Source organism: Canis lupus, chromosome 20 (genome assembly GCF_048164855.1).
Source record: "Canis lupus baileyi chromosome 20, mCanLup2.hap1, whole genome shotgun sequence".
Classification (NCBI taxonomy): Eukaryota; Metazoa; Chordata; class Mammalia; order Carnivora; family Canidae; genus Canis; species Canis lupus.
In genome coordinates, this window is record NC_132857.1 from 22,356,611 (window position 1) to 22,380,417 (window position 23,807).

Below are 23,807 nucleotides of genomic sequence, written 5' to 3' on the forward strand. Positions count from 1 at the left end.
ATCCTTCTTCCTGTCTTAAGCTGCCTTAAGAGGCAACTAAATCACCTCCTCGGGCATAGAAGCAAGAGTAGAATATGAGGAAAAGGGATCTCCATGTTGCTTATGAGTTTATCAGAGTTAGCTTTCTAGGAAACAAAAATGATTCGTGGCATAGAGTAGAAGATTTAGGTGGCAATCTCATGGGAAAAGCCAAAACCACAGGGTAGGAGTATAGGATATCTGCACCTTTCCATGGATAGAAACCTAAAGGAAGCAATAATTCCTGACAGAATAGCAAGCTGACATGTCCAGGAAAGATGGGGCACTCTATGTCCATGCAGTTTCTTATACCTCAACATGGAACAGATCAGTTAGTAAAAGTATCTCCATCAGTCCCAGAATAGTTGGGAGAAATAGAAAGCCACTGGGTGTGAAAGACATGCCTCAGCAACAGGAGTACACACCAACTTCCCAGGATCAGAGAGCAATTTGGACACTTCAGCAGCTACTGTATACACCAATGACACAGAGCAACCAGATAAGTGGCACTTCACCAATTTACAGCCTCCCCAGCACCAGAAGACTCCAGAACATAGACACACTCATGGGGGCAATTAAGAAAACCTAAATCACTACCAGTCTCAGAACAGAGAATCAAACTAGGCATCAAGTGAACTATTTAAAACTACAGAACAGTACATTTCTGACTCATGCCAGTGTATAGACAGAGATTGCTATCAGTGCATATAGAATATATGATCCATGCATTGTTTTCTCTTTCCCAGGAAGGGTTCCCTTGTTAAATAGGTCTAGGAAATTCTTACTTTCCTTTTGGAAGTCAAATGCCCCAGTTTTCTTCCACATATATTTGACATTATTCCACCCTTTTGAAGTGACCCCTTTAATTAATCATCCTGGGAACATTTATTGCCTTGTGCAGAGTAGTGACCAGGTGTTTAAGGTTATTTGGTGAAATGTTGCTCATCTGTTTATCCTTCGACACCTTGGCTCATCTGTTGACTCTTAAAGAATTCAGTTATTTAAGCAATGTTAAGGTATCTTCAAAGGGAAACATTCTTTTGAGCAGTAGAAACTTTGAACTCAGCTTCTCACTGCTGATCAACTTTTCTTTGGAAAGTTCTTGCTTCAGTAGGGAATGTTGAGTAATTAAAAATCATCTCTGGAAACTGGTGGTCAATAAATGCATTCATAACCTCAGGATACCTTGTTTTCCTTATTCTATGTTCCCTTTCAAGCCTTGTGCTTGTGTGTAGGTTTATATATACATGTATGTTTGAGTGTGTGTGTGAGGAAGTGTGTTTCCACACTTCATTGTGGTTTAGGCTCTTTTCAGTAAATGTTCAACCTATTTAACCGAAAACATCATCTATGGGTGGGTTGGTGTGGTATCACAAGGGAACACAGCCACCACATAGCCAGCATGTAATGACTATTTCCCTTGGACCCTGACTGCAGAAAGTCATCCTTGAAGATGGCCCAGAGCAGAGCAACAGAGAAGTAGGGTCAGGCAGATTGTGTCCTGAGAGGCAGATCCTTTAGATGTTAGAACTTGAGCACTCAGAAAGTCAAAGAGGAAATCAGGCTGAGGGGAGACTGGCTGTGAAAGCAGAGGATTACCACACTCAGTTTGATTTGCATACCAAATCCTTCTAGCCTTTAAAATCAGATCTGACACCTGAACCCACTGATCACTCCAATAGAAAACAAACATCTACAGGTTCAGTGTCTCCTGTTGCATTGCAAAGACAGTAACTGATGGCACAGGAAATACTGACCTTCAATCTGATCGAGTCTCAGATCAGTCTGAAGGATATGAGGAAGAACTCTTCAACACCATAACGATGCTGTTAGCCAACATCAGAACGTGGAGAGTTGTACACAACAAATGACTCCGTTTCCCTCCTCTAGCCACTACAATGAACATGCTGTATAATGGCAATGGTGAAAATAAGGCTAAGTGAATGAAAATACACTAACCTCCCTTCTTCCTTAGATTCAGGCCAGAAGACCACTAAAAGAAGTCTTTTCAGAAGTTTAGCCTTTTGGTGCTGCGGTGGTACTTGCTGGAACAACAAGTGCACAGCTGAGCCTTCTGCAGAACCCAGAGAGCGCTTTGGAGTTCCCTCTCGCGGATATCTGTAGTAATGACAACTTGCCCTTCCCAATTCTGGTAGGTCTCAGGCTGGTCTTTTATTGCCTTCCTGAGGAGGGGGACCTCAGGGAGGCCAAGTGTTCTCATGCAAACCTACCCCAAATGGGGAAATCAATAGACAGCCCCTGGCTGTGGCTGAGAAGCTTTGGTAGTGTCATTTGATTTAGCTACTGCAGAGTCATGAGGCCAATACAGCAGGACAACTTTTTGTCCATTCCACTTTTTCCCAGAGACCCATGTAGGCCTGTTTAGATCAGTCAAAATGGACTCTGTGTGCATGAATCATCTTCACATTTTCCCATTGTCTTCTGAACTCACAGTAGTCTCCAGTCTCTTTCAACTGAGTCTACCTAATCTAACAACTGAAAACATCTTACCTAAGCCTAAAGACTCATCCTGTGCCAAGTATGAATCCATGAATCCTAACAGAATATGTTAAATGACAGTCACAGAGGCATCTTCAAAAAATCAGCCAGTATAAAATCATGCAGAATCCTAAAGCAGAAACTAAATTCTGGGGACAGAGTTAACTTGGATAGTGAATCTGTTCTTGTGGTAGCATCTGTTTTAAAGGTGGAGACTTCTAGCTTTTTCTGCACATGAGTATGTGAAGCTGTGATCGGTGTCTTTCATTATGATTGCCCACGAACTGACATAGGCATAACTGATTAAGAACTTGACACACTGGAAAACAGTTCATGAAATCAAAATTTAAGGAAGCTGCTGTAGGAGTTAAAAGCCCCTTACATTAGAAATACTTTCTGTTTTCACCACACACTGCCCACCTGAAGACACCTTGCCAAATATAATACTACTATGACTACTAGTAATAATAATAATAATTAATAACAATATAATATCAGTCCATTCATCCCTAAAATGTGGATGAAAATAATGTCTAAATCTTAGAAATGTGGGATCCCTGGGTGGCGCAGCGGTTTGGGGCTTGCCTTTGGCCCAGGGAACGATCCTGGAGACCCGGGATCAAATCCCACATTGGGCTCCCGGTGCATGGAGCCTGCTTCTCCCTCTGCCTGTGTCTCTGCGCCTCTCTCTCTCTGTGACTATCATAAATAAATAAAAATTAAAAAAAATAAATCTTAGAAATGTTCTACAGATTAAATAAAATAATATATGTAAAATACATTTCTGAAAAAGCAGTTAATGGAACTAGGAGAAGTTTCCCTGAGACTAGTGTGAGTATTATTGGAGCCTCGCTAATCGCAGCTCACTGGCAACACCCAATTTTGTTAAACGGAGTTTAGATTCAGAACCTGGAGACACATATCCTCAATCCCTCCATACTTTTGACATGTCTTCATTTTTTCTTTAGTGTAATCCATATCATTAGGAATTAAGATGAGTCTAGTGTCATGTCTGACAGTATGCTGTTATAAGACAAATGTTTGTTTTTTATTTCATCAGTGACAGAAAAACCACCTGTTGAATCCAAGCCAGTGAGAGAGAGAGAGTGATTTCCAAAAAGGCACAACTGCAGAATGCTACCAAGTCCCCATCTGGCATGGGTCCATCCACCTACATGTCTACAGTTTACTAAGTCATTGAAGACTGGAATCTCCATAATGATACTTGACACTTCCTTTTTCTTTATTCTTCCCATGAGTGAAAAATGAACCCCTTCCACGATCCAGCTATTTCCATTTAAAGGTTTTTCATTGGTCCCATATATTCATATTGAGGAAATCTTCCCACAAATTATTTCCTCTATCTTCAATGCCTACCATATCTATCATATTACATAGTTTTGTATTGTGTTGTGTTGTATGTATTTATATGAATAATAATCATTCCATAACTCAGTAAGTTTGACAACCATTTCCTTTGGTTATGATTCACATAACACTTCAGTGGAGGCTCATCTGAGCAGTTCTGGTCTCAGCTGAGGTCACCAGTGCACTTGCAGTTAGCCTCAAGCTCCTCTGGAGCTTACCTAGGTGTCTATTGTTGCTGTCTCTCAATTGGTCCCCATGTCTTCAATAAGGTAGCTTCTCCTCCTTTCATATGGTGGAGGAAGAGTTCCCAGAAGCAAGAGGGACTTTTCAAGAGTTAATGTGGGAGAGGACTGTGCAAAGGACCACGCCAAAGGTGGTGGTTTATAAGACGAGGAGGCAATATTTCTTGAGACAACACATCATAAAACTCACAGCAGCACCAGTACCACACATATCCTTTCCTTCACTGGCTTTTCATCCTCAGTTCTCCACACCAGCATTTCCTAAGGGGTATTCCAAGCATGGTAGGTAGAATCTTTGAAATACTAACTCATTTTTTTACCTCAGGTGTTCCTTCCCTCATCCTTCTTCCTGTCTTAATCTGCTTACAAGGCAACTAAATCACCTCCTCAGGGCATAGAAGCAAGAGGAGAATATGAGGAAAATGGAGTTCTTTGTTGCTTATGAGTTTTACAGATTTAGCTTTCTAAGAAAAAAAATGATTTGTGACATAGAGTAGAAGATTTACGTGGCAATCTCATGGGAAAAGCCCAAAACCACTAGGCAGGTACATGGGATATCTGCACCATTCCTGGATGGAAACCAAAAGGAAGCAGAAATTCCTCACAGAATAGTGAGCTGACATGTCTAAGAGAGATGGGGCCCTCTACATCCACGCAGAGTTTCTTATACCTCAACATGGAACAGATCAGTTAGTAAAAGTATCTCCATCAGTCCCAGAATAGTATGGAAGAAATAGAAAGCCACTGGGTCTGAAAGACATGCCTCAGCAACAGGAGTACAGACCAATTTCCCAGGACCAGAGAATCAAACTAGACATCAAGTGAGCTATTTAGTACTACAGAACTGTACATTTCTTACACATGCCTGTGTATAGACTGAGAGTGGTATCAGTGCATATAGAATATATGATCCATGCATTGTTTTCCCTTTCCCAGAAAGGGTTCCCTTGTCAAATAGGTTTGGGAAGTTCATGCTTTCCTCTTGGAAGTCAAATGTGCCAGTTTATTCCACATTTAGTTGACATTATTTGACCCTTTCGAAGTGACCCCATTAATTAATGTTCCTTGGAATATTAATAAACATTTCTCTAAATTTATTTCTTAGGTCATAGTTTAACATTCCACTCCCTGCTTAGAAGCCATCAATGGATTTCAATAAATCTTTGGTGTTTTCCTTTTTTTGTCCAAAAAAAAAAATCTCATCTTTAAAATCCTCCCCAATGCAGCCTGCTCTAGTAATTAGTATTGTCTTCATTCTTTCCCAGTGCAGATCCTTTAGTTTAGCTGGGTCAGACATATCCTTGGTTCCTGAACACAGCACACTCACTTTTCTACTATAATTCTCACCTCTTCTTGGACTCTGCATTGCCACACACTATGTAGGCTAGCCATTTGGGTTCTCCAATCCCAGTAATTTCACAAAGCCTTTCTGATCTCAATTTAATTTTTTCTTTATAAAATATGAGCACCTAACCCTACTAGACAGTGGCTCACATGCTGCTTTGACCATCAGGAATTATGCTGATGTGTTCATACGTTATACAGAAAATCCAAATTCCTGAGGTAAACAACTGTATCTTGTGTTAGTTTTATAGTACTTTTAAAGCCTGGCTAAATGTCTACTCAAAAAAATGTACGAATTAATATGTTCAATTTTCTAAGAGTATAGAGATTTTATAGAGACTGGTAGAAACTGCAAGTTTTAAAACATGAGGTTGAACACAGCACATGAAATTTTAGGGGGCGACAATAAGACATAGGTTTGAGTAATTGTTTTAGATATGACTTCACAGGCTGAGTCACATGTTCTTGGATAGACTATTTTTATTCATTATACAAACAACGTGATATTGGTGTGATATATTTGGGAATAATTGCATGTTTGTATGAAATTTAAATATCAACAATCCAGAATAAAAGGGGCAAAACACATAGCTGGGTAAGGCATCTGTGAGTTTTTAAACCAAGGAAGATATTGGAAAAAAAGGAAAGAAAGAAATTGACAAGAAGAGGAGATAGAAATACAAGGAGGTATAGAAAAGCTGAAACAACTAATTTGTCAATTGTGACTCATAGAAGAGATTTCTGACATAGGGAAATAGTTAATAAATGTTAGTTTTGCCCTCAGGATACTCCAGCATAATATCTCTGAGAACAGCAATTCATTTCTTAATTTTGAAGAAAAGATCCTGAGAACTCTGATAAACTGTAAAAGGATCTAACTGCATAATCTAGAATGAGTGACAGGCAATTAGGTGTTCCCCATTGGCCTTTACCATACCTGGGAGTAAGATGTGTGTAATCATTAGTTAATATGCACTTAGTGATACAGTTAAGGTTAAACATGTCTAAAAGTAAAATAAAGGTACTTAGAATGACTATCTTACTTTATTCCAGAAAGAAAGTTACTCACAGGCTACCAGTATAAGAAAACTATTTCTCAAAATTGGTGGATCAATTACCATGATGAATCTCTCTCTCTCTCTCTCTCTCTCCCTCTCTCTCTCTAATAACACTCAGTTTTTATTCATACGAGGAACATGTAAGAATTTGGTGAATGGAATATATACCAGTACAAGAAACCAGCTTTTTTTCAGAGAGCACTGAACAATGCCTTTTATATTTTTCTGTAATTCTTTCTATGCTAGTCGAATGGGCCAATAAATACTCTGAAGATTTATAGTGGATGGTGACTATTTTCCAGTTTTGTTTTGTTTTACTTCCCCATAGCATAACTGGTGCTACGAGCAAATTGGTTTCTTCATAGTCTTGGGCCTCAATGTCAGTATTAATTTAGTTGGCTTACTCTTTTAAAGAATGAAGTCATTCCTTTGTCAAATAAAAGAAACAAGTAGAAAAACCAAACTGCCAAAGGAAAATTGTAATTTCTTAAAGTGGATAAAGAGAAACTGCTTTATAAGAATGGGAGGTTTTCCAAAATGTAAAAGTATAAAACTAGTTGGGAAATAAATAAACAAAACAAAGCAACACCATCCTCAGGATAATAATTATCTCTGTGCAAGGAAAGACTAGGATTAGGAGAAAGGGGAAAGAAAGAAACTCCAAGCACACATACATCAATTTAAATTCTTGGAAGATTTAAAAATGCTTACACTTCACCATGTGCTTCATACTTCTGAAGAACATGTTGTAGGCAACTTGATCATATAAATATCTACCACATACCCATGCATACACAAACGCACACATTGAATTGTATATGTAAACATACAGAACACTGTTAAATGAGTAAGTAAACAAACGACAGAAATTTTAAGATTTTGTATTTATTCATAAGATACCGATAGACAGAGGCAGAGACACAGAGGGAGGAACAGGCTCCTCACAGGGAGCCAGATGCGGGACTCGATCCCCAGACCAGGATCACACCCTGAGCCAAAGGCAGGCAGATGCTCAATCGCTGAGTCACCCAGAGGTCCCTAAAGTACAGAAATTCTTAGCATTCAGCAATTTTATCTGTGATTCCTCTGTATTGATGATCTGGTTCACTCAGTCCAAGTGGCTGAACAGTAGTACTCCATTATATGATGATACATTTATGTGTGTACACATCTAGTCAAACTTTCTAGAGGCTTACCTAGTTTATTAGCTTTCAAAGAAATTGATTTTTTAAATCATCTCCATAAATGTTTTTCCCAGGCTTATTAATTTGTGTTTTGTTTTTATAATTCTGTTGCTTCAACTTTCTTACTCCTTTGATTTCTTCATCTAGCTTCTTGGATTAAATGCTAGCTAATTGTAGTAAATATATTTAAGACTATTCATAACTTCTAAGTATTGCTTTAGCTATACCTCTCAAATTTATTTTTAATATTTTAGTTTGTTGATAAAACCATTACAGTTTATGATTTTCCTTGTGAAGTCTTTTTTAACCTAGTCATTATTTAAGCTTTTGGTTTTTTTTTTTTTTTCAGATTTTCTAACCTGTAGGATTTTAATTACTAGCTGTAATAGTTAATTTCTAATTAAACTGCACTGTAATCAGATAATATGGTCTGAATAACTATGACTCTTTGTGACTGAGAGTGTACAGTTAATTTTATAAATATTTAAAATGTTGCATGCACGCTTTAGAAGAATGTGTATTCTCTGTTGTATTCTCTTTTGAGTGCAGGGATATGGAAACTCACAATTATGTCATACGTGTTACTCAAATTCTCTATATATTCTCCAAATGTGCAGTTTCTGAGAGAGGTGTTAAATTTTGCCATTATGCTTCTGTGAGCTTTTTTTAAAATTTTTATTTATTTGTAATAATCACAGAGAGAGAGAGAGAGAGAGAGAGGCAGAGACATAGGCAGAGGGAGAAGCAGGCTCCATGCACCGGGAGCCCAATGTGGGACTCGATCCCGGGTCTCCAGGATCGCACCCTGGGCCAAAGGCAGGCGCCAAACCACTGTGCCCCCCAGGGATCCCTCTGTGAGCTTTTCACTTTTATTTTGTAATTCTGAGTTTTCGTAGTTGCTGGCTTTTGGTGTTTTATGGTTTATGTCTATATTATTAGGCACATACAAATTTATAATTTCTATAGCCTTTTCATGAATTATAAATTATAACTTATTTGCTTTATTCGCATTAATGCTTCAACTTCATACTCGCCTTTGACAGATATTGTTGCACTAGCTTTTTTTTTTTTGGTTCATATATGCTTAGTCTATTTCTTTTTTTTCTTTTTATATTTTCTGTTTTAGGTTGTGTGTGTAGATGTGTCCCCTGTAAGCAGCATATAACTGATTTTTTATATCCACACTGATAATTTCTGATATTTATTAAAGCGATTTAATCTATTACATTTATTGTCATTATAGTGTATTTCGAGTTATACTGACAAACCATATTTTGTATTTTTATTTCATCAAAGATTTCTCCTGGTTCCTTTTTTCTTCTTTCCTAAGTTTTGTTAGATTCATAAATCATATTTTTGTATCCTCTGTGTCAATTTTTATTTATATTAGAATTTCTTAGCTATTATGTCTTTGACCACTTTTTCCAATATTCCTCTATTATCTCTTACTAGAATCCATTAAAATTTTATGAAACAATGATTCTCAAAGAACACTCGATACAAACAACCTTTTCACTTTTCCTCTTTGTACTGCATCCTGGGTAAAATTCTCAGTTCTTTTTTCCAGTTTAATTCCTTAACCTTGGTCATTCTAGAGTCTATTCTTTTACTTTCATATTTTTTCTTTTTTCCACACCTATATGTTTTCTGGGATTACTAATCAGATCTTTTTCCTATTCATACAATTTTATATTTTTTCAATAAAGATCATTTCAGGGGCACATGAGTAGCTCAGTCGGTTGAGTATACAATTCTTGATTTCAGCTCAGGTCATGAGATGGAGCCCCCACATGGGGCTCCTCACTGGGCGGGGAGTCTGCTTGAGATACCTTCTCTCCTTCTCTCCTTCCCTGCTCTCTCTCGCTCATGTGCTCTCTCTTCATTAAATAAAAATCTTTAAAAAGGTCATTTCATTCATTTTCCCCTCTGATTTTGGTACCAAGAAGTAGGTCTTACTGTGACAAATACCTAAAAATGCCAAAGCAGCTTTAGAACCGGGTAAGGGGGAAGGATGTAGAAGTTTGGAGGGCCACACTGGGAAAAGCCCACATTGCTGTGAAGGAACTATTGGTAGAAATAATAGATGTTGAAGGCGATTCTGGTAAGAGTTCAGAAATAAAAGCAAGAGCTTCAGAGATAGACTCTATCTTCTTAGAGAATACATAACTAATCAGAAACAGATTGTTCGAAATATGGATGTTGAAGATTTTTCTGTGAGATCTCAGATGGAAATAAGGAACGTGTTATTGGAAACCATAAAAAAGGAGAACCTTGTCATGAAATGGCAAAAACTTGTCTTAATGAGTGTTCCAGTATTTTGTGGAAGTTTGAACTTGGAACAATAAAATCGGATATTTATCTGAGTAGATTGCTCAGGAAAGTTTTAAAGGAGCTTGTTTCCTCCTGACTCCTTATACTAAAATGCAAGAAGATAGAAATGAGTTGAAGAAGGTATTAAGCACAGAGAAGTCAGGACTCAAAGATGTGGAAAATTCTCAAGTTTCCTAATTTCTCAGTTTGTCATTTCTGCTCTAGCACTTGTGCTCATGCTCTTGCTACCCCTAGACAGTTCCCTTCTTGTCCTCTTCCCATCCATGTCCGACCTATAGAGTCAGCTTCCCAACAAAGTCTGTTTTGATTTGATCAGCCATGTTGGCATTTTCTCTTGTGAATTTCTGTAGCATTATAATCATTTTCCTGTGATTTTTGTGACATGTAGTCTTTAAGGCACGTTTCATTTTTTAATTTTACATTTTCTGAAATTGAAATTTCAATTTTACTCTTTTGTCTGTGTATATATCTATATCTTTTTCAGCAATTCTCTGTTTACCCATCAAATGCTTTTTATGGATAACACATATGTAATCCACGGGTTCTAGAATATGAGGAAATAGAAAATGTGACTTCTGAATGGTTCTCAGGTGGTTCTCCATGGCACGTACCAGAGCAGGGCTAGAGCAGTGGGAAATTTAAGCAAATCAGTGGAGCCTTGCTCTGGTCACTCCACAGCCTTGAACAAGCAGCTCAACGCTTTTTTTATACTTTTTGCTTTATTATTTTATTTTTGGGTCTGAGCAAAAAGTTTTGTGAACCCAAAAATATTGGTATAAATGTGTAGTATGTTTTAGCTTTGTCTCTCTTAGGAGAACACAGGCTTCTGCACCCAAAGAGACTGGCACAGTTATGTCTAGATAATTGGGTCAGCTTATTCTTGATTGGTTTGTGTGCAAACATGCAGACTACATCCATAGTCATCACTCCTCTTAAACTTTCAAACATCTCTGAGCCAATCTCCTAAATGTTAGTTCCCTTCTAACATTTTCCTTAAAAAAAATGGTGCCTCAGGCCACCCAGAATGAACACAAATTTTATAGCATTAATAGTTCTTTGCAGACAGCAAATTTTAGATTTCTTTCCAAAGCACATGAATGGATTTTAAGAAAATCTGTAAATGGCTATAATTTAAGAAGAAAGTATTATCCTTAAGAGAACATTATAAATTGGAGGGCAAAACAACCACAACTTTTATCTAGAAACTTGTTATCTTCTACCTCTGCCCCTTCTCCTGCATGCTCTCAATCAATCAATCAATAAAATCTTTATTTCAAAACAGGAAATGGGCTCACACAATTGTGGAGTCTGGCAAGTCTCAAATCTTTGTGTATTGTGAAAGAGAGTGGTCTAGTTTCATTCTTCTGCATGTGGATGTCCAATTTTCCCAGCACCATTTATTGAAGAGACTGTCTTTCTTCCAATGGATAGTCTTTCCTAATTTATCGAATATTAGTTGGCCATAAAGTTCAGGGTCCACTTCTGGGTTCTCTATTCTGTTCCATTGAACTATGTATCCAGGTTTTTTTTTATGTGTCTGCTTTTGTGCCGGTACCACACTGTCTTGATGACCACAGCTTTGTAGTACAACCTGAAATCTGGCATTGTGATGCCCCCAGATATGTTTTTTTTTTTAATTCCCCTGGCTATTCAGGGTCTTTTCTGATTCCACACAAATCATAAAATAATTTGTTTTAACTCTCTGAAGAAAGTCCATGGTATTTTGATAGGGATTGCATTAAACGTGTAAATTGCCCTGGGTAACATTGACATTTTCACAATCTTAATTCTGCCAATCCATGAGCATGGAATATTTTTCCATCTCTTTGTGTCTTCCTCAATTTCTTTCAGAAGTGTTCTATAGTTTTTAGGGTATAGATCCTTTACCTCTTTGGTTAGGTTTATTCCTAGGTATCTGATGCTTTTGGGTGCAATTGTAAATGGAATTGACTCCTTAATTTCTCTTTCTTCAGTCTCATTGTTAGTGTATAGAAATGCCATTGATTTCTGGGCATTGATTTTGTATCCTGCCACGCTACCCAATTGCTGTATGAGATCTAACAATCTTGGGGTGGAGGCTTTTGGGTTTTCTATGTAGAGTATGATGTCATCAGCAAAGAGGGAGAGTTTGACTTCTTCTTTGTCAATTTGAATGCCTTTAATGCCTTTTTTTTGTCTGATTGCTGAGGCTAGGACTTCCAATACTATGTTGAATAGCAGTGGTGAGAGTGGACATCCCTGTCTGGTTCCGGATCTTAGGGGAAAGGCTCCCAGTGCCTCCCCATGGAGAATGATATTTGCTGTGGGCTTTTCGTAAATGGCTTTTAAGATGTCGAGGAAAGTTCCCTCTATCCCTACACTCTGAAGAATTTTGATCAGGAATGGATGCTGTATTTTGTCAAATGCTTTCTCTGCATCTAATGAGAGGATCCTATGGTTCTTGGTTTTTCTCTTGCTGATATGATGAATCACATTGTTTGTTTTACGAGTGTTGAACCAGCCTTGCGTCCCGGGGATAAATCCTACTTGGTCGTGGTGAATAATTTTCTTAATGTGCTGTTGGATCCTATTGGCTAGCATCTTGTTGAGAATTTTTGCATCCATGTTCATCAGGGATATTGGTCTGTAATTCTCCTTTTTGGTGGGGTCTTTTCTGGTTTTGGAATTAAGGTGATGCTGGCCTCATAGAACGAACTTGGAAGTACTCCATCTCTTTCTATCTTTCCAAACAGCTTTAGTAGAATAGGTATGATTTCTTCTTTAAACATTTGATAGAATTCCCCTGGGAAGCCATCTGGCCCTGGACTCTTGTGTCTTGGGAGGTTTTTTTTCCATGTCTTTGTGTCTTCCTCAATTTCTTTCAGAAGTGTTCTATAGTTTTTAGGGTATAGATCCTTTACCTCTTTGGTTAGGTTTCTTCCTAGGTATCTTATGCTTTTGGGTGCAATTGTAAATGGAATTGACTCCTTAATTTCTCTTTCTTCAGTCTCATTGTTAGTGTATAGAAATGTCATTGATTTCTGGGCATTGATTTTGTATCCTGTCACGCTGCCAAATTGCTGTATGAGTTCTAGCAATCTTGGGGTGGAGGCGTGTGGGAAATATCAGAAAGTGAGACAGAACATAAAGACTCCTAACTCTGGGAAACGAACTAGGGGTGGTGGAAGGGGAGGTGGGCGGGGGTTGATGGTGAATGTGTGATGGGCACTCAGGGGGGCACTTGACGGGATGAGCACTGGCTGTTATTCTGTATGTTGGTAAATTGAACACCAATAAAAAATACATTTATTATAAAAATAAAAAAATTAAAAAAAAACTTCTGATGTAAAATAGAGCAAAAATGCTCTGGGAACACAATATGCTCTCTAATCGCTTGTCTATAAAATAGCCACTGTGTTCTCTGTGACATAATCTTATTCTAAAGTTTCTTGGCCTGTCGAGATTGATAATTTACCTAAGTAAAATAGTTGAGGTATACTTTTTTTTTTCCTGTGAAGAGTACCTGTTTCCTAGGATCAAATCACATGTTTTCTGTGTAACAGAGTTTTCTTTTTATTCTCTTGTCTTTTCTGTTGACTTTTTTCCATGTCAGATTTTTTTTTGTAAGATACTTTAAAGATTACTGTCTTTGCCTGAGCCCCTCAGAGAAAGATAGCATATATGTTAGTGATTTGTGATTGTTGTTTTTTATTTATGGACTTAGTTTTTTGCCTAATATAGTATCTCATTCCTAGGAATCCTATTAAATTGTTTCCTTGCTGTGTGTCTGATTATTAGCTATTATTAAAACCATCAGAGACCATTTTAGTGGCACCTGGATGGCTCAGTTGGTTAAGCATTTGACTCCTGATTTCACCTCAGGTCATAATCTCATGGATTGTGAGATCCAGCCCTGAGTAGGATTCCACACTCAGCAGGGAATCTGCTTCTCTCCTTCTTGCTCTCCCTCTTCCCCTCCATTTTTTCTCTCTCACAAATAAATAAATAAATCTTTTTTAAAAGGAAAGAAAAGAAACATTTACATTTGTTTGAAACTTCACTTTTTAATACGACCTGATGAATGTGCCATAAATATGAAATTAACTTATATTGCACAGTTCACTCTTTTGAATACACCTGTCATTTTTCTGCTTCACATAAATATCCTTGATTAAAAGATGCTTTATTTTTACCAAGGGAATAATTTAAAAAGTATTATTTTGCTTAAGTCATTGTATCAGCCAACTTTTGCCAAGAAGACTGCTCAAACAAATAACCTTAAAGTCTTAGTGGTTTATAGCAACAAAGATTTAGTTCTTGTCCATGCAAGTGTGGGGTACAGGAGGCTGTGCCTCTTTCCAGCATTTGGTTCCACTTGATGTGTAAAGGAACAACACTTACAAGAGACATGCATTTTTCTGGCAGAAGGGAAAGAACAGTCACCCAAACATGACGACTCTTGAAGCATTCTCTTGGACATGATTCACTTTGCTTCCAGGCACATTTCATGTGCCAATACAAGTCACTTGGTCGAGCCTGATATAGTACACACCTCCTACACACACACACACCACTCTGGGCTAGATCACAACTTGGTACAGTCCCCCCTCCTGGGTTGGGAGTAAATAAATAGGAATGCAATGCTCTGTTACAGTTAGGTCTTTCTTATTTTTTACTAATAAACTTATTTTTTATTGGTGTTCAATTTGCCAACATACAGAATAACACCCAGTGTTCATTTTAAAGATTTTTTGTATTGTTAGGGGAGTATTAATGATATATTTTGTGAATTTTACTGTGGAAATAATTTTTTCCTGATATTTTTCAGCTTTATATTTTGAACTCTGTAGAACTGATGTTAATATACAGGTTGAGGTTGAATTAGGATTTTTGTAAGGAAGAATTAAGTGAAAGGATATTACATATGGAATTCTTACTTCCTACTTCATTATATTTTATTTTCTCCACTGTATAACTTGTCTCCTACTTCTATTGATAATTGAGTAGGAGTTCAAACTTTCCTCATCCATACTGCTATAGTTTCAGTTTGTAACTTTAGGAATTTTGAAGATTATTTCCTACTCTATTGATTAGTCATTAGTCAATTTGGCTGGATAATCTGACACTATCTTCTACCGTTTCAATACACTAAATTATGCCTTTGCCAATTTCATAGTCATATGTTTTTTTTTTTTACAGCACCCACATGTGGACAGCAGTCTGCCAACAAGTAAAGAGAAACCAAGTTAAGTCACAGACAGGTGCAGCTGAAATACCAAATCACCCATTGCCTTTTCTAGAGTTATATTTACTTGTGCACAGTGGGGACTATATTTCCTTACAAAACAAGAGATAGTTACATTTGCTGTTTTGAAATAGCAGAACTGAACCTCAAATGCATGAGATCATGAAATCTTAGTGGGGTATGGTACTTGAAAAGGGACAGTGGGCAAGTTGTCAGAGAAAGTGGAGATTTGTGAGTGATGCTGGATGTTGGAAGGAGATAGGAAATTTGAAAAGTAGATACATCTAGATATCCAGGAGTAAATGTTTTGTGATAGTGATAGAATCAGAAAGAATTAGACTGGAAGGCATTGTGAGTTTATTTGGTCTTAGCTATTGCCACAATACAGAAGCAGTTGCACTGGTAAAAGCTTATCAAATGGTGGCTTACATGATCCTGTGTAATTTCAGAGAAGTCCCCTCCCCCAATCTTCCAAGATTGTGTATTCCACTTTTTCACTGTCATACCCCACTTAAGTGTTTTTCTTAATTCCATACCAACTGTCCTTTTCATAGGGTGAGGTCTGAGAGGGGCAGCAATGATCACATCATCCTGTATATGCATTTCTCTTTAACTTCATTAAAGCTCTTGGGAAAGATGTTATTTCACCTGTGATTGAATCTACTTCTGAAAGGGATGAGATTATAAAGTCTACCTACACTATTTTACAGATTAAGTGAAAGAGTTTCAAAGATGATGAGACTCACCCAAGGTGAAATGGCCCACATGGGAAATCCAAAGCCAGAAGAACAATCTTGTCTCCTAATTAAGTGTTCTTACTTTGTATATGACATATAAGTGGCTATTTCATGAGTATATTAATATCAGATGTACATAACAGAATATAAGTTTTTTTCCTGCTCATAAGATTGAGGTAGCATAGTAAATAATAGGTGTCTGGCCAAAGAAAGGAAATTATTTTGTGAGTCATTGAAAATTAAGCAGAAGAAATAAAAGAAATATATGAGGACAAATTCCCTTTAGCCGTTAAATGCATTGGGTTGTTTTAGCCTCCTTTAAGAAATGTTTTATCCAGGAAAATTGAAAGCTATATAGATGAACTCATTCTATTTCACTCCTGAGTTCACTATGCCAGTTCTTCTCATGGTTCTAGTTCTAGACTGGCTCTAGGATTTGGTAAGTGTGAGCTTTACAATTGTTTATCATCGCTTAGTCTCAATTCCCCCATCGGTAAAATGTGCACAGCTTGGAGGTGTTCTTCTGGGAGATGGACCCAGATTTTTTTGGATTTTTTAATCCAGAATTACTCTTTTAGGTAGGTGCTATTGATCCTATTTTGTAGATAAGGTAATAAATGAAGTTAAGATAACCTTTCCTGAGGATACATTGCTAATAAGTTGTATACCAGAATCCCAAGTCAGGTCTGTCTGATTCCAAGGCAGAGTCTCTCCACCCAGTGTACTTGGAAATGCACTTGACATTTTCATCCATCTCTCAGAAGGTGAAAATCTGATAAAGTACGTGATATTTTTAGAAAATTGCCAAGTGCTATATTGATGTGAGGTATTGTTGTTTCTTTTATGTGTTCTTAGCCACTTATTGGAAAATAGCAGTACGATCCAAGGCATAAATAAGTTTTATATTTTCTGCTTTACGGATGAGGAAATTGAGGCCCATGGGATAAGGAAGGATATCTACATAGGCAGAAAGTAGCAGAGTAGTGTCAGTTCCTAGTCTATTTCTAAAGCCCATCATCCAGTCTCTCTCCTTATTCCTCTCTAGACCTGAGTTTTTATTCTGGCATAGGGGCTGATTCCATCACTATGTACTGATCCTGTGTTGGAACTTCCCAATCAGCTAAGACACTCTAGCGAGGTAAGAGTAGGTTACTAATATGGAAAGAGGTAATGACATTGATGATAATATTTTTTAAAGACTATATGCATACACATAATCATTCAAACTTCATGACAGTTGGATATAACACTATATGGTGGCCCTTCCATACTTTATGAATTCAGAAATGGTCATCGTGGTGCATTAGGATTTTGGCAGAGCACCCGCCTCAAGAGAATACTCTGCAGCAGCTCTACCATAAGGCACTATGTCCAATTTTCCTGTTGAATCATTCCAGCCAGGTTACTTACTACATTTTTCTGGGCTTGTTCATCTTCATTTCCTAAGTTTGTTAAAAAAAAAGCCCTAACAATTAGGATATTCAGAGAAGCTCTTGTATGTGTAAATTTGCCTGTAAATCTGAATTCTGTATGAGATGTTACTACCAAAATGATGAATCTAATAAAACTGTAAGCCACCATGATTTTTTTGTGTCATTCAGAGAAACAGATCAACATTCTCCTGTACTTTACTTATTTGAATAGATTATCAGTCCAAAGGAAGAGCTTTGCAAGTAGTTTGTTACTAAAATGATTTATTTTTTGGTTGGGAATTATAAATGACTCTGTGTAGATTTGTTGAAGAATAGTAGTTAATTTTAAAAATGGCTGAATTTGGGTTATCCGGGTGGCTCATTTGGTTAAGCTTCTGCCTTCAACTCAGGTCAAGATCCCAAGGTCCTGGGATCAAACAACACATGAGTTCTCTGCTCAACAGGGAGTCTGCTTCTCCTTCTCCCTCTGCTCACCCCCAGCTCATGCTTGTTCTCTCTTGTTCTTTCCATCTCAAATAAATAAATAAAATCTTTTTTTAAAAATGAGTTGATTAATATTCTTTGGCACATGAGTGAAGGACCACATGAAAATATGTTGAAATATACAGAGAAGATATAGATTCAAAGCAAAAATCTGTAGTTAGTGTTTTATTTTGAACCTTAAGAAGAATTATTATTATTTTTCAACAGGAAATTTTCCTTTCTCTCTTTTTTAAAGATTTTACTTACTTATTCATGAGAGACACACAGAGAGAGGCAGAGACATAGGCAGAGGGAGAAACCGGCTCCATGCAGAGAGCCCAATGCAGGAGTCGATCCCAGGACTCCAGGATCATGCCCTAAGCTAAAGACAGACACTCAACCACTGCTGAGCCACCCAGGCATCCCAAGAATTATCATTAAATAGAGTAACATCTGTGAATGCTTGAGGGAAAACTGTAGTACCCTGGACTCACCCTTAAACCTTTTACTCTCATACTGCATGTACATTCTGTCAGGAAATAGCATCTGCTTTCTCTTCAGATCATACTGATTACTTCTCCCCATCTCCACTATTCCCCTGTCATAATATTCCCAAGTCATCACTATCTGTGACCTGGCTTATTGTAATAGCCTACTACCAAAGTCAAGTAAAGGAAAATATCAGTAAACTTTTATTTATTTATTTATTTATTTATTTATTTATTTATTTAGGAAACTTTTATTAATAAGTGTTTTTCTTCTATAGACACAAGCATTTTAATATGCTTTTTTTTACTATTCATTATTTGTCAAATGTTGAGCAACTGTATGAGTACAGCTACTGCTGTGGGCAACACATGGTAATTCTTGTTTGTTGCCTTGAGGAAATTATCTTTGGGAAAATGATATAAACACATATTAGAATCTCACTGATCATATGAATTAAATGACAAAAAAACACTGAAATGGATTATAAGTAACCAATAAAATTAAGACATTTTATATAGAAAAACTCCTGGAACCTACATGCATTTAGTAGATTAGATATGGAGAAGGATACAAATGAACTGTGCCTCAGATGATGATGATGATGAAGCGTTGTAAGAGAGGCCAGGTGGCATCTTTGCAGTTGTACTAAGGCAGGAACGAGTCCAGTGTTTTTGAGAGGAAGTATACCAATTGGACTGAAAAATAAGATGTAGGTTCTTTTGAAGGATATTTGAAGATGAGAGGACAAACTGAGTTCAGATTATGGGAGTCTATTTGATAAGCTGTTGAAGCCATATTTGGGTTATGGCTGGTTCTGCCTATTGAGAGTCCTGAGCTGGGACTAGAGATTGGGGGATGCACCCAGTAAATATTATTGGTAGGAAATCATAAGTAGAGTTAAGAATGTGGTTTTGGAGAACATGATGGGTATAATTAGGGTAACCAAAAATTCTGTTTTGCTCAGAACTCTTTTTAGTTTTAACTCTGAAAGCCCCGTGATCTGGGAAACTCTTCAGTTGCAGACAAAGCAGATGGCTGGTCACTTTAGATATAGTTCAGACAAGTGGTTGGGATCAGAGGTTCAAACCAGAGTGATGCATTAGTATGTTAACAAGTGAACAGTGCGTGACAACAGAAATCCAAAGCAATTCAGAGTTCTGGGAGGCAGTCGGTGGAATTGAATTATATTTTGGCTGAGATCAATTTGGCCAAATGAAATTTAGTCAAAAGCAGCATTGTCAGAGCAACTTTATTTGACAGTTGTGTTGAAATAAATTTGAAAATAAAATGAATATTTTAACCACAGGCTTTCAAGCTTTACATAATAATACTACTACTACTACTAATAATAATATAATAATAATAATTAGTAATAATAATAGCGACTACCATTCACAAATGCTCATCATGTGCCAAGCACCTTATTCCTTAAAATCAGTCTATGAGATAAGCACTGTTATTTTCTCCATCTTGCAAATGAAGAAACTGGTGGTTTGAGAGATGAAGCTGTTTGCAGTTACACAGCCAATTAATCATAGAAAGAGACATTGAACCCTAGTCCACCCAAAGCCTGTGCTGTTTAGTCACTAAGTGGTACCACTGCTCGGCATCAAGTTTATTTATTTATCAAGGTCTGTTTATTATTTATTATTTTTTTACTGCAAAAATAACACATGTTAATTCTAGAAAAATTATAACATATGGACTAACAGAAGAACATGGTTAAATATGTACAATTGCTTTTACTTAGAAATAGGCTCTGCTATTTGCAAATGACATATCAGATAAAGGACTAGTATCTAAGATCTATAAATAACTTAGTAAACTCAACACCCAAGAAACAAAAAATCCAATCATGAAATGGGTAGAAGACATGAACAGAAATTTCACCAAAGAAGACATACACATGGCCAAAAAGCACATGAGAAAATGCTCCGCATCATTTGCCATCAGGGAAATACAAATCAAAACCACAATGAGATACCACCTCACACCAGTGAGAATGGTGAAAATCAACAAGGCAAGAAACAACAAATGTTGGAGCGGATGAGGAAAAAGGGGAATCCTCTCTTTTTTTTTAAATTTTATTTATTTGTTCATGGGAGATACAGAAAGAGGCAGAGACGTAAGCAGAGGGAGAAATAGGCTCAATGCAGGGAGCCTGATATGAGACTCATCCCAGGACCTTGGGATCATGCCCTGAGCCAAAAGCAGACGCTCAACCACTGACCCACCCAGACATCCCTAAAAGGGGAATCCTCTTACACTGTTGGTGGGAATGCAAGCTGGTACAGCCACTCTGGAAAACAGTGTGGAGGTTCCTCACAAAGTTAAAAATAGAGCTACCGTATAACCCAACAATTGCACTACTGGGTATTTATCCCAAAAATACAGATGCAGTGAAATGCTGGGACACCTGTACCCCAATGTTTATAGCAGGAATGTCCACAATAGCCAAACTGTGGAAGGAGCCATGGTGTCCTTCGACAGATGAATGGATAAAGAAGATGTATATATAGAGAATGGAATATTACTCCGCCATCAGAAAGGACAAATACCCACCATTTGCTTTGATGTGGATGACACTGGAGGGTATTATGCTGAGTGAAGTAAGTCAATCGGAGGAGGACAACCATTATATGGTTTCACTCATATGGGGAATATCAGAAATAATGAGAGGGATTATAAGGGAAAGGGGGGGACCTGAGTGGGAAAATTTAGAGAGGGGGACAAACCATGAGAGACTCCTAACCCTGGGAAATGAACAAAGTGTTGTGGAAGGGGAGACGGGGAGGAGGCTGGGGTAACTGGGTGATGGGCACTGAGGAGGGCACTTGATGGGATGAGCACTGGGTGTTATACTGTATGTCCGCAAATCGAACTTCAATAAAGCAAACAAGCAAGGTCTGTTAACGTGTTTGATATCTTTTTCTTTTGGGAGCACATTGATAGGTATATATCTATACACACTGAGATATATATGTATATATATAGCACAATGATATACATGACATACATATATATTTTTTCCTCTAAAATTACATTTGAGGCTCTCGGAGGGGGCAGGAGATTCCAGTTACACACCCGCCAGGCTCCCAGCCCCCCACTCTTCTTGGCCATTTTGGGAAAATAAGGCTCAGAGTCGTCTGAGGTCAGAAGAAAGGGGTGCCAGCCTCACCCACAGCAGAGAAGAGAGGACAGAAGGATCTGAGATCCCTCTGAGGGCCAGGCCTGGGGCAACGGGTAGGGGCACCAGTTTTGCTGGGTTTCCAGTTTGAAAGGCAAGGGGCTCACCACCACGCCAGAGCCCGCCTGGAGAAGACAGATATTAGTAGAAGGGTGTGGGCAGGGCGGGGCTGGGGCGCTGGGCAGCGGCCAGTACTCTCAGAGCTGGCTGGCTCGATGTCTCAGCGCAGGCCTTCAGGACCCCTGCATGGCCCCCCTTCAGGTAGCGCCCACTAACCTTGATGGCCACTTTGTTGTAGTCACAGAATTTGAAGAAGTCCACGGGGGTGTCGCTGCTGCTGGCGACCGATGAGTCACTTGCCTGTGGAGTCTTTGATGTTGTAGGCACCATCATTGAACTCCAGCTGGAGGACATCGTAGCTGGAGCGGTTGGCATCCAGGGTGCCCATGACGGCAACCAATGAAGCCATGCTCTCCACGGAACACGATGACGGGACGGTTGATGAGCTTCATGAGGAAAAGCTCCGATCCCCTGCTCTCTCCACCAAGGCAGCCAGCTGCCGTTCTTCTTGGCTGTCACAAACTTGCACGGACACATGCAGTGTGATCCGCCGATCACGCCACTCGATGTCAAAATAGCAGCTGGCATTCTTGGTGGAGGCAGTGGATTGCACGCCTCCCGTGGCTGTCAGCGTCCAGTACGTCCCCGTGTGAGAGCCTCTGTCCCCCACTTCCCAGGAACTGTACCATCGGACCCCTCCTGGTGCACCTTCCCTGTGTCTGGCGAAGGCCGCGGGAAGGAGGGGGTGCAGCCAGCAAGCGCCTGCTGCTTGCTCCTGTGCACCAAGCAGGCTCACCCTCCACACAGCCCGCTCTGGCCTGGGGCTCTGCTCTCTCTCCTTTCATCCAGGCCTGACTGGAATCAGAAAATGACCAAATCAGTATTTTTTTTAACGAAGCATTATTGCTGGAAGCACCCAGGCAAGCCTCGTGGTAGCCGTGAATGATTTTCAAGGGGTCCTGTGGGGGAATCTTGAAGCAGCATCTCCAGGAGTCGGTGCTCTCCTTGTCTGCTAGTTGGGGGGAGGTGCAGGATGTTCCCCTGAATCCAGAACCTGCCCCTACCTCCCCAGGAGGCTCTCGCTGGCCCCCTCCTTCCTGCCTGCCTATGCTTCTGTCCCCATCTGGTGGTGCTGAGCTCCCTCGCCACCTAAGCCAGAACCTCCCGGTGTGATCGGTGCTCCCTGTCCGACCAGACTCCTCGGGTCTCGGGGTGGGATGAAGCTAGGCGTCACCCTCCACCGGGAGCCCCATCGGGAAACCGCAGGCCCCTGGCTCCCAGCCCTGCCCCTGCCAGCCCCCCTACCAGTTCATCTCTGCCATGTATCTCACTCTGGGTGTCTTGGTCTTTTATGTTTTGTGTGATTTGTATAACTAAATGCCCATGATAGTAGCTTCAGACTGGAAAAGCAAAATAAAATAATGCGAGTGTATGCCCCCCCAAAAATTACATTTGATACTTTTTAAAACCATTTTTTAAGCATTTAATTTATTGCAACTTCTCTTGTTGGACATTTGGACTACTGCAGCTTTTTGATACTCCAAACAGCTTACAGTAAAAAGTAATTAGCTGAAAATGATATACAAATAAAGCAAAATGAATTAAGACTGAAATACAGGGGATCCCTGGGTGGCTCAGCAGTTTAGCGCACCTGACTTTGGCCCAGGGTGCAATCCTGAAGTCCCGGGATCGAGTCTCACGTCAGGCTCCCTGCATGGAACCTGCTTCTCCCTCTGCCTGTGTCTCTGCCTCTCAATGTCTATCGTGAATAAATAAATAAAATCTTTAAAAAAAAGACTGAAAAACAAAAAATTCAGAATGATGGATGATATAATGCAAGAGACAGATAACGTAAAACCACTTGTTCTATGTTGTATTCTGATTACCAACACAATGAAAACCACTGGTTGAAGAATATTTGCTTTTCGGGTGCCTGGGTGGCTCATTCCATAAAGCATGGGACTCTTGGTATTGGCTCAAGTAATGGTCTCAGGGTCGTGAGATTGGCCCCCCCTCCTATGGTGCTGCTAGCTCAGCGGGGAGTCTGCTTGAAGATGCCCTCCCTTCTGCCCTCTACTCCTTCTGACTCCCACTCATGCTCGCTTTCTCTCTCTTCCTCTAAAAGAAATAACTTTTTTAGAAAAAGAATATTTGCTTTTTGAAAGATCATG

The 23,807-nt window shown here is 38.9% G+C and overlaps 1 protein-coding gene across 11 annotated transcripts in view; it reads left to right on the top strand.

Annotated features, from left to right (window-relative positions):
* The window catches only part of LOC140611749 (uncharacterized), a 93,381-nt gene extending 75,793 nt beyond the window's left edge, over positions 1 to 17,588 (top strand). For 9 of the 11 annotated variants that reach the window (XM_072788581.1, XM_072788586.1, XM_072788587.1 and 6 more), the window contains 2 exons: positions 1,994 to 2,170; positions 3,578 to 3,972. In XM_072788581.1, the coding sequence (XP_072644682.1) occupies positions 1,994 to 2,142 (149 nt within the window). In that variant the 3' untranslated portion in view covers positions 2,143 to 2,170; positions 3,578 to 3,972. Of the gene's footprint in view, positions 1 to 1,993; positions 2,171 to 3,577; positions 3,973 to 15,222 lie in introns of those variants that run through there. The other 2 variants (XM_072788584.1, XM_072788591.1) reach the window with 2 other exon arrangements.
* The last annotated feature ends 6,219 nt before the right edge of the window (positions 17,589 to 23,807 follow it).